Source organism: Chelon labrosus (assembly GCF_963514085.1).
Source record: "Chelon labrosus genome assembly, chromosome: 20".
NCBI lineage: Eukaryota > Metazoa > Chordata > Actinopteri > Mugiliformes > Mugilidae > Chelon > Chelon labrosus.
The window spans coordinates 13,790,888-13,808,664 of record NC_140353.1 but is presented as its reverse complement, the minus strand read 5'-3'; the positions used below and the strand labels follow the sequence as shown (position 1 = coordinate 13,808,664).

Sequence of the window (17,777 nt, the reverse complement as noted above, 5' to 3'; positions counted from 1 at the left end):
GTGTATAATCCCTGGGGTGTATTTTTGGTATAAGCACGTTGGTCAAAGGTGAAAGGAGTTTTGTATTGAGGCTCAACAATCTTCACACAAATCCTACATGCATGATAATATATTTTAAATATGCACAAACAAACCTCTAGGCATTCTACTATACTTATGATTGACACTCTTTGGGAAGCAAACAAAGCCAAGGCAAATGATCCACAGTGCAACGTGAAATGTAGAGGCCTCACAAAGGTCACGTGATGTGCATATCCGGCAGACTGTTTGCATCTGAGGGCAGAATGGACTCAGGCGCCTGGGTGCTGATAGTTGCCGGGGTGAGCTCCTCTTTAATTCTGGAAGACAGTCATCATTATGCAACGCTAAAATGCAAGCGCCTTGATAAATCACATGTTGGCACTCACATTCTCACAGCCGCTGCTTTTTCTGCTAAACATGGAATGTGGGACCAATAAATCTGCACGGGCTTCTTAATTGCAAGGACGAGGTACAACTTTTATTCTCTCGCACATTCCTCAAGTGTCTTACCCTGCAGCACTGCTGTCAGTTGGGCTCCTCTTCTCAGGGGAAGCAGACAAAGACAAATGTTGGCCAACTTTCCTATCAGGAAAAATTCAGAGCTGCAGTTAAATACAGAACATTGCAGTGAAAAGCCATGTTTTAGCACATTGGTGTCTTTTCACTCAGGCCTGCAGACTTGTCTTGAGAAGAGGTTACACTGGGTCAACACAATGCACATGGATTTGGAGGCTGCAAAAGCGTCTATCTGCAGCTGCCAAATGTTCTGTGTTATTCTGCAGGACTAGGTGCCAGACCACTGCTAACATGAATATACTTCTCCTCTTGCCTGCCTTACCCCCATATGTCCAGATCCCCTGCACACTCCTCTCTGAAAATCATGTTACCAGCTGCTTTCTGACCACAAGCGTTCAAAGAACAAAATAAACGGCTGGTGCACGTGAAGAGGGGCCAATAGGCTGAAAGCAAATCGACGTGACCAGATGTTTGTTTCCAAGCACACGACTCTGTGGCTGGGCCTATTTTTACTATTGTGCCCAGACTCTTTCTTCATTCTTTTTAAGCAGCTGGATGGAAAAGAAAATTGGTTGAAGCCTAACTGATGTTTTATGGTATCCTCTTCTGCTGAGAAATGGCTGTTTAAAACATTAAAAAGAGGGAGGAGTCAGCGGAGGTTCAGCCTGAACTACTGCATGGTGTCACTGCACTTTCTTCTTTCTGACTTAATTGATGCACAGGCTTCAGTTAACTTTAGGGGCTAACAAATGGATTTTAAAGTATTATCTGCGATGAAGTCAATAAGTGAAGAACAAGCAACCGACAGGACTTCAGCGAAGTCAAACACAAATAAATGATTGGGATGTTCCGTTACCTCTCCGTCTGTCCATTCATTTTAGCAAAGAGAAGCCTGAGCACTTGTTCCTTTTGCTCCCAAGTGAGATCTGAGATTTGGACTTTGCTGTCTGGGGGATGAGTCCTTTAAAAAGAAGCAGATGAAAAATACAAAATTAACCTTTGTACTGCAAATGTACTTGTTGAATTGAGATAAACCAAGAAGAGTTTTGCTGACCACTGCATAATAAGCTGCGAGTTACTTGGAGCTCAGGAACATGAATTAAAAATATCACAAAGGAATACATAGTGGTACAAGGATGAGAAGGGAAGTGGGCGTACCATGTCACGGCTGCCTCCATGTCTGAATAGACAGAGTTGGTACTGTGGGGACCTTTATGGAAGGTGCGGATGGGTGGGAACTTTATCTTTCCTGCTGTGGCTTCTCTAAACCGCCAACGATAACCCTGTAGTGCTTCCTTTTTGTACTGGAGCCTGCTGGCCACAATCTCCTGCTTCACATGAGCAAGCGCTTCGTGGAAGAAGTCCTCCAGCTCCGTGCGCTTCTCTACAATGGCGCTCGCAAGCTGCTTGACCTGCCCCAATTCCTTCTGTCGCATGGCGATGACCTTCTCCAGTTTCTCCAACTCTACCTGGCCGGCCTGGATGCTGATCAGGTTCACCTTCTCCCTCTCCTCCCGTCGCTCAAGTTCCCTGCCCTTTAGCTCTAGGGTGTGCTCCAGGGCTGCTACCATGGCCTTCAGCTCAGTCAGCTTCACTTTCTGGGCCTCCATATGAGCTGAATTCTTCTTAACCATCGCCTCTAACATGTCCTGTATAAGCAGGAATAGAACATAAATAGTAAGATGGATGACACACAGCTAAGTTTGGAAAATCCTTTCACTTTCATGCCAATGTAAGCTAGAACAGATAAGGATTTGTGTTCCAGCCTGTGCTGCTGAGTGAGTGGTCGGAGCTTCAACACAGCAGATTTACTCTCTTGACTTGCTGTCATCATTAGAGGTAAGATTAATGTGCCCATTATTTATTTGTCTTAAAGAACCAGCGCCAGAAAACTGCAGAGGATAAGCCACTGTAGTTGAACCCAGACACCAGTGGAAACTCACCACAACCACTGACCACTGAGAGGCTGGATAGTAGTCAGGAGATGGGGGGGATAGAAGGACCACAAGTAAAATACACAGGGTCAGCTCAAGTAAACAACACGAGGGAAAAACCACCTGAAATATATTCTGCACAGATCTGACAAGTGTTTCCTAACTGCAAATGATTTGAAATTACTTCATGGAGATGAATGGTTTCCATTCCAAGGACAACTGGTGCCCAATAGTTACACTGGTGTTTGCTGTCCTACGGTTCGTACATACCTTGTCCAGTGCCAGAGAGGTGTTTTCCCTGGTCAGCGAATGTGTCAGCTTCAGCAGGTCCTCTGCCTCCTTTTTGTGGTATCTCAGTGCTTCGTTGAGACGATCACGCTCCTTGTACGCAGAACGCAAGTCACCTTCCAGCTGCCTAAATAGGTTTACAGTACAAACAAAATAGCCACTGAGAAATTTGTGTCAGACTACGAACACAACTGTATGAATCTTAATAGTGTGCTCGACAGAATTTGTACACATTTTATTTTTATCGGTGTCCCAAATAGAGTAAGACAAATGCATTATGAAATATTTTAAGACTGTTTATTAGTCAAGGTGGTAAAGGCTTTCAATGTAAAGAGCATTTCACTCCTTTTTGCTGTTGGTTTTTGTGGCTCTTGAACAGGATTATCTGGACTGGTGTACTTTTAAAGGTGACCCATGTGTGTTCAGAATTAATTCAGTAAGTAGGACCACACCAGTATCAATGTTGATGTTTTATGAGCTGCAAAAAAAATTTACCTAAATATAGCAGAGGCAGAGTATACATCCTATGGCCTCAAAATGAATAAACTATGATCTTTCCACACACACACTTTTCTACCCCCTCTCTGCCTCCAGGTTCCAGGATGGTCTAAGGCTGTGATCATTGGCTTAGGTGATTTACACTGTCATGAACCAGTGCGGTCAAGAAAGTAACATTAGCTCTACTTAAATACAGTGTGTGTGTGTGTATGTGTATACACATATATATATATATATAGAGATAGATATATAACTCTTCATTCTGCATGACAGTGCAGCTTAAAGAATAAAAATTGATTGTTAAGTAAAAGTGGAGACACTCACATAAGGGCTTCATGGTGGTCCTTCTTCACCTTGGCTATCATCAGATTGTATTGCTCCATCATTTCCCTCCCCAAGCCTTCCTGCGACATTTACAAAACCTTTACATTTCTATCACACCTTTTTATTATTAAATCCGCCTAGTGCCATGTAGACAAGGACGGAGGAGAGGTGGTCCTTTCAGACTCGATACCTTTTCTTTGAAGAATTTATCCTCCATATTGTTCAGGTTTTCCCTGCGCTCCTTCTCAGCAATGTCCATGCCTTCTCTAAACTGCAAAATGAAAAGGCCATGGTTCATGCTGGCATTTTAACATCCTCAAAACTGAAAACATTTGATCCTTTTTTTCCCCCCATATATGTGCGTTTCCTCACGGCATTGAGTTCCTGCTCCATTTGTGCTTCCATCTCTTTCATTTTCTTCATTCCATCGTGGAGCATGTTGAAGTCACTGGCCTTTAGAGAATTTAATAGAACATAATGTTAATGGGGGGGGGGGGAGTTTTCAGTATGAGACAGTTACATGTTACATGTTGTGCATTGTCTTTAAAGCAGTTACGTCTGACAGTTCCCATTGAAAATTAAAAGTTATCCCACTAGGAGTGAAAAAAGAAAGAAAGAAAAAGAAGAGGAGAAAAAAGCAAGGCAGTGGTTAGTGCAGCAAATAATGATGATTATTAATAATACTAAATAGCTAACTGAATGCTGCTGGTCTAGCCTTAACTATGGGGAGAGTTCCAGTAGCATCACATTGTTTAGTTTGTTCTTTCATTGACGGTCATTCATTCATTCATTCATCTTCTGTAAACGCTTGTCCTGCGACGGGAGGGGCTGGAGCCTATCCCAGCTGTCATCGGGCGAGAGGGCGGGGTACACCCTGGACAGGTTGCCAGTCTATCGCTATGGTTAACATTAGTCAAATTAGCTAGCAGATCAGTGTGTCCAGTCTGTTGCCCGTGTCCAAGTCTAGAGAGGACATCTTTGCCTAAGGCCCAAATAGACTCTAAAACTGCCTCTGCACTACTAAAGTGGTTGCTGACAAACTGATTAATGCATCCACTCGTATATTCTGGAGTTGCTGCAAAGGTTGTAAAAGCTGAGAAAGACGAGTTTTAAGCCATATGGCAATACTATTTTGTAAACCAGTTTGAGCACAGATCAGTCGCACTAAATACCTCAAGATGCTACTGTGGAGAAGCCAGTCAGAGGGAAATGTGACAAAGTGACCAAAGTCATGAGATACTAGAATAACACACACCCACAAACATGTACATGACGACTAAATGAGAGGTTATCAACCATCTGATTACAACTCTAGGCCTAATCGTTATCCTCCAGATAACTCTGCATACATCTGCAAAAGTGCACCAGTCCTTACACATGTTGGTTTGCATCATCTGTAATTTTTACTCCAGCAAATGGTCTATCAAAGTTAAAAGTCATTACTGCAGCTGTCTTTTGCTCATAAGGCTCCGTAGCAGTTTATATTTGGATCTACACCGATCAGGCATAACATTATGACCACCTTCCTAATGTTGTGTAGGTCTCCCTTGTGCCTTTTTGACACACACACTCTGTGTGTGTCAGGCTGCATCCTGCAGGGGATGGCTGCTGCCATCAAGGAGTGTCATTGCTATGAGGTGGGAGTGCCTGGTCTGGCTTAGGTGGGTCTTATGTGGTATGTCTCAGTAGCATCCACATGAATGCCAGGTCCAAATTTTCCCAGCAGAACACTGTATTGTCACAAGATAGTCGATGTTATTTACTTCTCCTGTCGGTGGTTTCAAAGTTGCTGATTGGTGTATGTACGTATGCATATTTGTTTATTAAACTGAACTCCATAAAAGCCATTCACATTCCCATTTTTAAGAACCACGTCATCACCTAGCAGTGGGAAAATAGCTGTGAACGGTAGGCCCGTGTCTTGAAGTCACATCATTGGACTCAGCCGCAGTACGCTTTCCCCTCACTAGACATCATGTGACAGTTGCATACATGTCTCAAACAGGGTTGTTTCAAGTTGGTCCAGACCAGGCCTCTTTTTTTTCGTCCTCGGAAGCTTATTGGACTCGATTTTACCATCGTGAAGTAAGAGCCGGGAGATGGAAAACAGCTGCTAGCAAAAGAAACCTTATTTTTGCCTTGTAAAGCTGCTTGAATTTGTCATGTAAATTTGAAGGCTTGATCTTAAGCTGGAGGTCACGAAGGATAGGAGACAAAATAAGATCCTTTGGTGTATGTTATTTAACTTAAAATGGCGTTAAAGACTAGGGGTACTTGTGTGACAAGTAAAGTATGGTTAACACATCAAGACCAGCCGTGTTACTGCCTTTTCCCAAACAAGCACTTTTAAATTGTGCTTTCTTTTTTTCCAATGTGGCCACTGACATGGATTAAAATAACATTAGACCATGTAACTCGGAATGTGAGGGGTTTATTTTATTTTATTTTATGGCTGCTTTGTTTGGTTGTTGTTTTCTTACATAATAAATGGCAGCATAATTGCACACATGAGGACAGCTGTGAAGGCACAGCGCAGCACATTTTTGAAATGCTAAGATGCTTACAGTAAATCACAGCCATGCCGTACTCTGCTATAGGGCCATGCTAGCTCGAGTAAGCTCTAAAAAAAAAAAAGCTCTAAAATAAATCTCCTTTTCTTGTGGCTTGCGTTTTAAATGAACTCACCAGTTTGTTCTTCTCTTCACGTGCGAGGGCCTCTTGACTTTGGAGGCTGTTCTCCAGCATGCGGATCTGTTAGGAGCAGTGACAGACAGTTGGCTTAAACCTCACTCACGCGTTGTTTCATTTACAGCTAAAAAAAAAAAACACCTTTCTTTCTGACCTTTTCCTCTTTGGCTGCAAGCTGCCTCTGCCAGTGGCCCGTTACATCGATGGCGTCCTTCTCCGCGCGGTACAGCTGATTGGTGAGCTGCTCGTTGGCGCGTGCCAGCTTGTGACAGGCCTCGCGATACTCCGCGAGCGACTGTTGGCTGACCTGTAGCCTCACCTCCAAGAGAGCAGCGTTGGCCTTGGCCTTCTCCACGTCCGACTCCTTGTCCGCTTTTAACTCGTGTTTGCCATCTTTCTTTCCTTTCCTGTCATAAAAATAAATAAATAAAAAATTCTAGTTTCAGTTTGAACGTCAGTCGGCGCAGCAGCTAAACTAAACGCACACTTACCCGCCTTTCACCCTCTTTACTTTGGAGGCTTTCGTCGTCGGCATCACTGCTGCTTTTTACTAAAGCGTTAAAAACTAACCGGTGCAGCTACAAGAAGAAGAAGAAGAAGAAGTGACCCAGATAATTTGTATTTTACTGTTAGCAAGCGCCGGTAACCTGCTGCGAATGCTTGTTTAGGTTGTTGTCATGGAGACGCCGTAGCAACAACACGTCAGAATATTAGGTACACTGGTGTAAGCGATCCTACTCTGACAAAGGCCTGACTAAAAACCCCAATCATGACTATTATAATGTTCAGTTTATGTTGAAACATTGTCAGAAAGGTGGTAACTCAACTGTATGATCATTTTGGAGGTTTTCATTTTGGACAAGATGTAGCTTGTTTGTATTTCTGTTATTTCTATGACTAACATGGGGTTGTCAAAATAATAGAAAGGACACAACTAGGGAAAAACAAAACAATACAGTTCAATAATACTACAAACCATGGCCTGATGAAAACAAGGTTGAATCAACAGCTGTCTCAGTTATTTTACACAAAAGCTGAATGTTATAACCTTCATGAAGCGAGCCTTTAGTGCAGGGTGATTATATTAGATTGCATTTGTTTTCACTTGCCCACCTTATGAACTGGTACGTGAGTGTTTGTTATCTGGCTTTTATTCAGGCACCATCAAAATGCTGCCAGTGAACCAGCACATGTAAGTTATTGCCATACAACTAAAGCGGTTTAATGTCTATATTACACATGTACATGCATTATAGAAAAACAAATTAAAATATGTCAAAAATGTCCTCTTTTTTTGTTATGAAGCCATTCCTATAAAAAAGGACACAAGATGCAAGAACTAATTACTTTGATCTTTTTAAAGTAATACATCTGACAGATGTTTGAAAGACTGAAACCAGAATCTACATTTTTTTTCTCTTGCATTTTTGAGTTTTATGTCTTCTTCCCCTCAAAAAAAATCTTATGACTTTCTCCTGCAAAATATTCAGTCTGTAAATCGATAAATCAATCGCTGTGGGATAGAGTAGAGTGCAGATGTATGTTGTGCTGAACAGCCTTTGGACTAACACAGAATGGCTGTATTTGTCACTTGTCTTGTAATTACAGCCTTTTCATGTTGGGCTCTATCAAACAGGATCTGTTTGCACATGATCTCCTCCCACATGATGACATGAGATACGTTTAGCTCCTGTCAGCAGTATTGCCCGTGTTGTCCTGAAAAGAACTATGTGTTTTTCACGGCCATCCCCGCAGTTGTTTTCTGCTGGAGTTATGGGAAAACCGCTAAGATCAACGTGAATGCAGTTGGCTTACATCTTCGAAGGAGCTCATCCAGAAGAAACAATGTAAAGTTAGCGCAGGTCATAATTCAAGCTCAAAACCACTGAATTCTCGCCATCATCTTGTTCAGCCTTCTGCAGGCAGGAGCCTCAGTGTCCACTGCAGATTATACATCAAACGAAAATGCAGATATCGCAAATGTACTGGGTGTAGCTACTGTAAACCGAATCATATAGGGTCGCTCTCTGCTCTGGCATCATGAACAGAGTTTGAAGACTAAATTTAAAGGTAATTACTATGACAGTGAAGAGAGAAAACTGAAATAACCCTGAGCTTTTCAAAGCTGTCATTATCATTGGAATTGTAATGACAAGGTTTGGGTCTCTTCAATGGACTTTTTGGGGTAGGACACCCACAAACATGGCATTCCTGAGGGTAACATTGCAGCATATTAATGATATATTGCACAGTGTAGATTACAAAGCTGGGGTCCCTTCTCATGCTTTACGGTTTCAGTTAACTTGAAACAAAATACCAAACCTTGAATTGAAACTACCTCTCGTTTAACATTGTGTGTTTGTAATGTGCTGTGTCATGCCACAGACAGGCGCCACACACAAGATTTAGTGCGCTTTTGAATGTCATCTTACATTAACATGATTTGGCAATCCACTGTAGATTTTTCAGCATTGAATATGAAAATTCAACATTTCTAAGATTCCTGTTGTGCAGTTACTCAGAGGAAAATTCCTATTGCATCATTTCACTGTGGCAACCTAAATTGTGGTGTGTGTGGAAATCTAAATTATTCTGTGATTCATGGAAGAGGCACCAAATATTCTAAGTTGGATTAGAGCTGCCCAGATGTTCTGCACATTATTTACAACATTAACAGCAGTATGTGTCTTAACATATCTAGCGAAGGTTTTCGTGTGTAATTTGTAAGACAGATAAAACGCAACTTGTTTCATTTTTCAGTAGCACATGTTTTAATTCAAGTTTTATTAATCACGTATCACAGTGTTAACATCCAACCAAGACATCTATGGGCGCGAGGCAGTGAGAGGTCCTGCACATGTACGCTTTGATAGGGGCGAACGACCATTCTGGTGAGCCACAGGATTGAAAAAAGTAACCACAGTATTTAGAAAAAAGGAAGGAGGAAAGAAAGTTCAATATTTTTAGTCCAAATTACAGTGTTGGAACAGTGCTTTGCACAGTTGAGTGTCCTGGGAGTGGAATGGCATGATGGGTGAACACTGATGCCAAGCCCCACCCTCCCCACATTGTCCTCTCTTTGGACTTCCTGCACTTTCTTGTGCCCATGGACAGGACCTCTGCCCTCCCCTTACCCTCCTGGCTGGGCTGGCCCACAGCTCGGTTTCTGCCTCAGTCGCTGCAAGAGTTGAAACAAGAGGTTGAGACAGGGTCAGTTCTAAAGGGATGCTCAATTGCTAAACTACCAGCGCCTTCTTTTTCAGATCTCTGTTGATACAAAGTGGGTGAAAAATATCACAGCCCACTACAAATCTCAGTTCATGTAAGGTCGCTGAGCTGCTTGGCCTCTGTGCTCCACTGCTGTGGGATATCCCTGATGCCTCTGCATCCCTGCACCGTAACCCACGAAACATTACATGAGAAAGCATTAACCGATAGACTACATCATGGCTTAGGATGCCAGCAACCCACCTAAAGTCGTGAAACAGCTACTCATGCTTTTCATGCATTCTCTTGTGAATCGTGCCTTGCAGCCCAAATATTTTTCCCTTGGAAAGCCTGTGGTTAACACTGGGATGAGTGGGAGTGAGATGATTGCTAACATTCTTTCAACTTTTATGCCAGCTGGAGTGCAGGTCACATTTGCATTTTTTACGGTTGGTGAAACAGCTGCAGTGGATCTAATGTGGTGATTATTGTAGGATTATGAAGAAAAAGTTGGAAGATTTTTTTTCCCGCATGCATGATTCATTCCAGCTACTGAACATGATTTAGTAGAGGTTGAGATATGCAATTAAACAATGTAGTCTATCTACAACAATTTTCAGTCTGACATAAATGATTTCTTTTAGAGTCATTTATTGTCTCCTCCAATAAGGTATTTCATATACTTACAGGATGATCTGAGCGCGAACATTTGTAATGGGCTATTTAACTTTTACAAACTGCAGTAATTCATGTAGAGACTCTGCAGATGGACCTTTTAACAGCTTAACAGAAACTTACATCACTCCTAATTTAGGCAGTAGCAAAATCTGAGCACTCATGAACTCGTGAAAATCCAACGAGTTTGCAGGGTGAAGGAATCTCTGAGTCAAGTTACAATACAAGTCCCATAAAAAGTATTTTAAGACCATTTCTTCTGAGTTTCTTTTTTTTCTTCAGCGTGAGCCATTCATTTTGACTTCTTTAAAAACCCCTTTCTCCTTTCGTATGGGGGATTTTTTGGCTCCAGAATAACCAGTTAAGATGAGGAGGGGAAAAACATAGCCAAAAATAATTATCCTTAAAAAGAGAGAAAAAAAAAAGAAGAAAGAAAATGCTGTTGGTAGGCAGGTAGTCCGTCGACAGCTCAACTCACGGGAGGGGGAGGAGAGGGGGGGCTCTTGATGGAGTTGGGATGGACCTCCACAGGATTGGTGGAAGGCTCCTCTCAGTGTGGCCCCATGCCAAGCCCTTATGTCTTTATATACTGTAAACAGATGACCGGACAGTCCTGAGTGTGCATCGCATCCACTCTGCCTCTCGGTCTCTCTCCATCTTCAGGGCCCCTGTCAGCCTTTTGCTCCAGCATCCACGAAGGCTTCTTTACACTTCTTCTTCTTCTCGTCCAGCTGTCTTATCTCTCCGGCTATGAAAACAATGGCCACGCCGAGTCAGCTCCTCACTCTCTACGCGTGGCTCCTGGCTGGGAGCCTCTTAGCGGAGGCGACTTACTACCGGCACCACCGCTACATCCCCCACTACTACCGCTACCGGGAGCACTCCGCCAACACAGAAAACCTCCTCCCTGATGTCTCCAACCCGGTGCCTGAAGGCTCGCAGTCCGGCGTGCCGACCTACCCCGAGATCCCCGAGGTCTTCCACCCGGTGCCTGAAGTCATCCACCCCATTCCGGAGGCTTTCCACCCGGTTCCCGAAGTCGTGCATCCTGCACCTGATCGTTACAGCCCACTTGAGGCAGACCACGCCGTATTTGAAGCGTCTCCTCCATCCAACGGGAGCCGTGTTTTCTATGGGGTCATGTTTGACGCTGGGAGCACCGGCACCAGAATCCACATCTTTAAGTTCATCCAGAAAGACCCCGGTAAGACTCTCTCTCCCGCTCTCTCTCTCTCTCTCTCTCTCTCGCTCCATCTTTGCACATGCTGCTGTCTCCCACTCACTTTGCTGTTCGGTCATTCACTGTGCTGCTGCTGCACCGGCAGCGTGCATGTGCATGGGCAAGGCAACTTCTAAAAGTAGCTGGGTGGACTTTTAATTTGCCCGTGTGACTCAGCTGTGTAGGAAGCAGACTTTTTAAAACTGAATGTGGATGTGGGTGAAGTGCTACAGTCTAAATATCCTGACCCTCAAACCCATGCAATTACACTGCCTTTCTATTCCATCACATAATCTGATCTCTCACTTCTCTTTTAGTTGAGCTGCCCGTCTTGGACAATGAAATGTACCATGCAGTGAAACCTGGACTGTCTGAAAATAAGGACAAACCTGAAGAGGTATGTGTGCCTGTTTACGCCATCACTTATTAATAATTATCTGCAAGATTAGGGAGTTGTTCACTGTCTGCAAACCACCAAACCACTGAGATTTTCTTTGGGCTGGGTTCATGTAATGTAAACACTGTATAATTACAAAAATACCTGCTGCTGATGCTGTCACTGCTGCCCACTCTTGTCTGTTCTATTTGTTTTGAAAGACTCGAGAATATAAATTATCCTTATTTTTGTTCCCTAATTGGCCACAAATGTTAATTGTGCTGCCGTGTATATTTATCATCCCTTCTACAGGCTGCCAACACCATCCGCCAGTTACTGAAGATTGCCAAGAAGACAGTGCCAGAGGAGGAGTGGAGGAGGACCCCAGTGGTCCTGAGGGCCACAGCGGGTCTGCGCATGCTGCCTAAAGACAAGGCCATTGCTATTCTAAAGGAGGTAAGGCACGTTTTCCCTCTGCCCTCAGACAGTTTGGCACAAACACCAGCCGCCCCGCCAAGGAACGGGATGAGAAACCACTAAGTGCTTACAAGTGTCACTGAAAAAAAAGGCAGCAAGTCTGCCCATTTGGTGGCTATCATGTTGCAAAGAACAGCTGTTGTGGGGTTGTGTGGAGTAACCATATTTGTCATTTTAAGTATTATCCAGGCTACTGTTCCAGCCATGCCGGCGGTTCAGTTATCTGTCACTCCAAAACAGAGTGCACAGTTTGTTTTCAAGAGCCTCAGTAGAATAAATACTATCAAAAGTAAAAATATTTATTATTTAAAAATAATTTGAATTGTCTTGTTTAACACATACTCCAAAGATAGTTATATTAAAGTTGTATTATATTCCACAGGTAAAAGAGGCCTTTGATGAGTCTCCTTTCTATGTGCCAGAAAACAGTGTTTCAATCATGGAGGGGATAAATGAAGGTAAGTTACTTTATTGTTGCCATTTGTTCTAAATATAGTACACTTTAATTTTTCGACTTGTCGGTCCAGGTGCTTTTACGGCCTCATTCACTGAGATTGTATCAAACAGTACGGCTCTCGTAATACTTTTTACAAGTGTTCTGTTACTACCTCATTGTCACAAATAAATCCACCAGTGTGAGTGCAGCCCCACGCCCTTTAATTTACCATGGGCCTCCACATCACTCATTAAGACACCCTCACTATGTTATGTTTCATCACAGAGTTATGTGCTATTTGTTATCCTCACTTTATGAGTGCAATAACTTTGCATCTGAGACAACTGTAATTACCTGGGCTGGTCTGCCGTCCTACGAGCTATTTTAATATCAGTCTGATGAAGGAGTGCTGTCATCTTCAATTTAATTTATTCGGTCTGCTTGAATGTGTTTGAATGGGGAAACATGATTGTTTTGTTTGACTAATACAGACATTTTCACCCATGTGCCGTTTTAGGAGTCCTTGCCTGGGTCACAGTGAACTTCCTCACAGGTAAGACATTGCTCGTGTTTTGCTATGGTGGTGTTAGTGGTCAGGAGGCTCATATCTGAGGCTCCAGTGTACACAGAAGCCCTGCAGTGAAAGACTCTTGTCTCCATTCTGAGGTTATGAGCTTGAATCACTGGCCCCAAACAGGCTGGAAATATTTCGTCATGTTTTTCACACCGATACGGTGCCATCAGATTCATTTTAGCTTAATATTCACATATAAAAAGTATTTTCCCTCAGGGTCAGCACAGTTATATTCAGTCAGCATGCATCATTAAATTGGATTGATAGACAACTTATCGTCCTTCTGCTTGTTCGTCATAGGTCACTTGTACTCCAACACAAGGAGGACAGTGGGAATTCTGGATTTGGGTGGAGGATCCACACAGATCACATTCCTTCCAAAGTCAAAGGTGCATTAACTATTTCATTTGGTCGTTCAGTTAATACATTATTATTATTATCAACCAAAAGTAGATGACTAACCATTTGTTGTTAATCCAACAGAAAACAATTTCGTCTGCTCCACCCAGTTACACTGCCAGCTTCAACCTGTTCAACCATACATATCAAGTCTACACACACAGGTGAATAGCGCAATGAGAAGATTCTGCTCTATATGTCGCTGAGATTTTTCTCATGAGAACTTCAGTGTTACGAAGAATAAAACACGAATGTCTGTCTAAATACTAACCATAATTATATATCATCATGAAGCTACCTTGGTAATGGACTCTATGCGGCTCGCTTGGCAACGGTTGGAGCACTAGGATCTGATGGTAAAGTATCCAGTATCTTTTTTATCATCCTCCTATTTATTCTCTCTGTCATTCTTTCAGAAATGTATTCATTTGGAGATGGCAAACGGTTTCTTGTTTTTGTTTTCCCAGGTCTGGACTGGAAAATCTTCACTAGTTCCTGCCTCCCAAAAAAATTCAGAGAAGAAGTGACTTTTGGAGGAAGCACCTATAAAGTTAGCGGGATTCCAGACGGTAAGATAAAAGCACTTTGAGGTTTTGATTGCCTTCCCAGGGTTTTGGATCCAACAATCCGTGCATTCCTTTCCCAACACTGGAACACAATAGAGTACAGTATATTACAGTCACACATGAGAACATTTATCGGCTAAAGTTCCTTTAACCTTGGCGCCAAACTCATGTTTTGTCATCCTTTCTCACTCTGCCGTCCCTCTTGAACAATTATACTGGAGTCAACCTTGTATTTAAATGAAAAGAAAACTGTCAGTTAACTTCACAAATAAGGCAGTCACTCCCATACCACAGACGAGTAGCCAAAAGATGCTGGGCTTGTCCCTGAGTTGTTATTTTTTTGTGTAACGAGCAGCTTGATCTGGCCCGCTCACAATTATGTGGTAAAAATAGACAGCACAACAGGGCTGTGTTAAGTGCCGCTCTTGTCAGCACATGGTTTTTGCCGGCCCAACTGAACCAACCATACCCATGGGGCTGTGTGAAACTTGTCCTTCTGGGGCTTCCCTTGTATATTATCTGGTGTGCCCCCAGCTTCAACCGCTGTCTGACCTCAGAGTGAGGCTCTAAGCTCTCCCTGCTGCATTCCATCCATCACTGCCTCCATGCAACTTCAGCTCACTAAGGTTTACTCCACATTTTAAAAACTACACCTTCTACTTTGTCTTTCTTCAGGATATGCTGGCTATAAGCTGTGCTACTATGAGGTGAGGAAAGTCATCAAAGGGATATTTCACCAGCCGTACGAAGTGAAGGGCAGCAGCATCTTCTATGCGTTCTCCTACTACTTCGACAGAGCTGTGGAATCTGGCCTCATCGGTGAGTGGGCACAGAACGACTAGTTCACCTTCCAGTGCCATTGTCTTTCATGCTAATTATCATCTTTTGCACAAAAAAGAAATTCAAATGACAAGTGTGTTTTCTTCTATACAGAGCCCAGCAGAGGTGGTTCAGTTGAAGTCAGAGACTTCAAGAAGAGAGCCAAAGAAGGTAAAAGTTAGACGCCATCTTCACTAGGGTTGGATAAACTAGGCTAAACCATCAATCTTACATGTTATGTATACATAACTCTTCTTACCACTGAAATTTAATGCGAAACAGTCACGGTCTAAACAGCGAAAACTTGTTTGTGCCCCAAACTTGGCACAATTGCAGCAAATTGGCACAGTTTATCCTGTCAAAAAGAATTTATTACAACAGTAAAATGTAACCGATTATTTGCTGAAATGTGTTGTGGACACAGATTATAGAGTAAATACACGTTAACATCGCACTAAAATGTTTGAGGGGGTTTAACGCGATATGCACCATGCTTATCAGCTGTGACAGTTGTATTGTCCGCGTTGAACCACATTTGTAGCAAGAAGGAGTTGGTGTGTTATGTAAGGCTGTTTGTGTTGTGAGAACACTGTCACATGGTCTCGAGTCTTGCTCAAGCTGGGCTGGCAGCTGAGCTGAAGATGTCTGGCTGGCCCAGGCAGGAGGGCACCTGACAGCCACACACCACCTGGGATCTGACACATACCAAAACACACACACACACACACACACACACACACACACACACACACACGGTCTACTAGGATGTTTAACTCCACCACCCACCTGCAACCTGGTGCTGACCCTTAGTTGTGCTCTTCGCACCTCCCTGGTTATTCAATCAAGCAAAACAGAAAAGTCATGTTTTAATCATTGTAGCACAGAAGTTAGAAAAGGTGTCTTTTTTTCTATTGCACTGAATTATATGACAAAGCAGATCATTTTTGTCAGTTGTATGTGAGTCCTATGATATCATGTCTAAAACCTGTGTTTTTTTGTGTTTGCAGTGTGCAACAAAATGACCAAATACCGTGCTATCAGCCCCTACCTCTGCATGGATATGACATATATCACTTGCCTGCTAAAGGAGGGCTTCGGCTTCAAGGACAGCACCGTGCTGCAGGTAAGAGAATCAGAGTGGGGACCACTGTGGACAGTGCATGCGGGAGTCTTAATATGAACAGCAGTGACATTATTTTAACATCTATAGTAGATGTAGTAGTGCTTCTTTGTGATTTTGATGGAGATTTTCCTCTCGCTTGGTTTTACAGCTAGCCAAGAAGGTGAACAATGTGGAGACAAGTTGGGCCCTGGGGGCCACCTTTGACTACTTCAGAAACCTCAACATCCACTAAGTACAGCTTGCTGTCGCTGCAGCTGGCACTGAGAGGGACAGTCTGTCACTGTGGGGCTTCCCTTCCTCCATCCACCCTCAATCGGCCCATCCCCTCACAGACACACCCGGGCCCACCATGCTTCCTCACCCACTACGTCACCCCTCCCAACATCTTCTTCAACCTCAGCACCCTGCGAACACTTCGAGAACTGTTGAAAGAAAAAAATCACTATATTTTTATAAGGCCAGCTATTTCTACTGTATGTTGAGCTCATGATTGGTGGGCTTTATTTTTGTAAAACGTTTACATTTTTGATTCTTTATACCTTAATGCGTGTAGAGGGTAGCTAAGAAGCAGTTCAGCCAGTCAGGATATTTTAGTGCTGACTGTGGTCCTGGTGTGCATTGTGCAAAACAGTGGAGTAATTTTAGGGACGAGTTGCTGACATAGCAACCATAGTTGTCTTTGCTTATAAATCCATTTTTTTTTTACCTAGCAGTGAATTATTTTACAGGATCCTGGTCAATTTATTCCAAGGCCTAACCAAGTTCATTGGAAACAACCCTACAGCTTCTTTTCCTCAACATTGCACGGTAACACTTTATCTGCAGGTATTGTAGCTAAGACATAATCAGTTGCTTTGATGCCATCTACAGAGTTGTACATATTCATCAATAGCGTTGGACTCAGCAAGGCTCAGGGGGGCAAAGAGATCACTCTGTGAGAGGTGCCTCTCACAGAGTGCATTGCAAACATAATAAATGTTGGAGGTTAATGTCTGTATTTTAAAGCGCAGCCATTACTGTTTGTTTCGTCTAGAGTGTAAAAAGACTGTATTGAGCATGGCTAAATTGCAGGGGGCTTTGGTCTGAACTGTATTTTAGACAAGCACTAGAAAAAAACACTCAAGGCAATGCATCCAACAGCTTCATCTACAACCATTAAAGATAGCAAAATGTAAACCAGAAACAAAATTTCCTTATTTGTTGGTCAGTCATTTTGAATTCTGTATGTCATTTTTCTTGTGAACTGTACAAATATTTAAATAACTGAAAGTCTATGTAAGTGTAAGAGTATTTTATCTATTCTCTTTTAATATTAATACTTTGTGTAACTGCTCTCTAAGTCATGCCTATGCTGTCTTCTCAGTATTCAACATATTCAATAACTACTGCTGTATATACATGATGTAAACTTAGTGAAATTATTTGGCAGGAACTGCTTTTACATTACAGAAACTGTACGCCGCACAATTGCTGAGAAATGTCTGTGTTCATCAGTATGAATAACCTGACAACATGTAAATTGTTTTTATTAAATCCAGTGAGCTAGGTGTATACTATACATGTATGTTTTAATAAAACATTACAAATGAGCTGTGTATATGTTAATATTTGTGCTGCATATTTGTTTGATTTCTCCC

The 17,777-nt window shown here is 42.6% G+C and overlaps 2 protein-coding genes across 2 annotated transcripts; one reads left to right on the top strand and one right to left on the bottom strand.

Moving 5' to 3' along the window:
• Positions 1-132: 132 nt before the first annotated feature.
• Positions 133-6,804, bottom strand: bbof1a (basal body orientation factor 1a; the record flags this gene model as incomplete). The annotated part of the gene is made up of 11 exons (XM_084568518.1): positions 133-338; positions 532-603; positions 1,394-1,498; positions 1,696-2,186; positions 2,742-2,886; positions 3,582-3,661; positions 3,772-3,852; positions 3,954-4,034; positions 6,267-6,332; positions 6,424-6,676; positions 6,761-6,804. 11 exons carry the CDS (start codon positions 6,802-6,804, stop codon positions 239-241), a joined length of 1,518 nt encoding a protein of 505 aa, XP_084424644.1. The 3' UTR covers positions 133-238.
• Positions 6,805-9,353: 2,549 nt separating this feature from the next.
• Positions 9,354-17,729, top strand: entpd5a (ectonucleoside triphosphate diphosphohydrolase 5a). Its single transcript, XM_084569310.1, has 13 exons — positions 9,354-11,355; positions 11,688-11,767; positions 12,059-12,202; positions 12,606-12,681; positions 13,177-13,212; positions 13,534-13,622; positions 13,717-13,796; positions 13,927-13,988; positions 14,100-14,201; positions 14,874-15,017; positions 15,132-15,188; positions 16,025-16,140; positions 16,289-17,729. The coding sequence occupies exons 1-13, from the start codon at positions 10,902-10,904 to the stop codon at positions 16,370-16,372; spliced, it is 1,524 nt and encodes a 507-aa protein (XP_084425436.1). The 5' UTR covers positions 9,354-10,901; the 3' UTR covers positions 16,373-17,729.
• Positions 17,730-17,777: the final 48 nt, after the last annotated feature.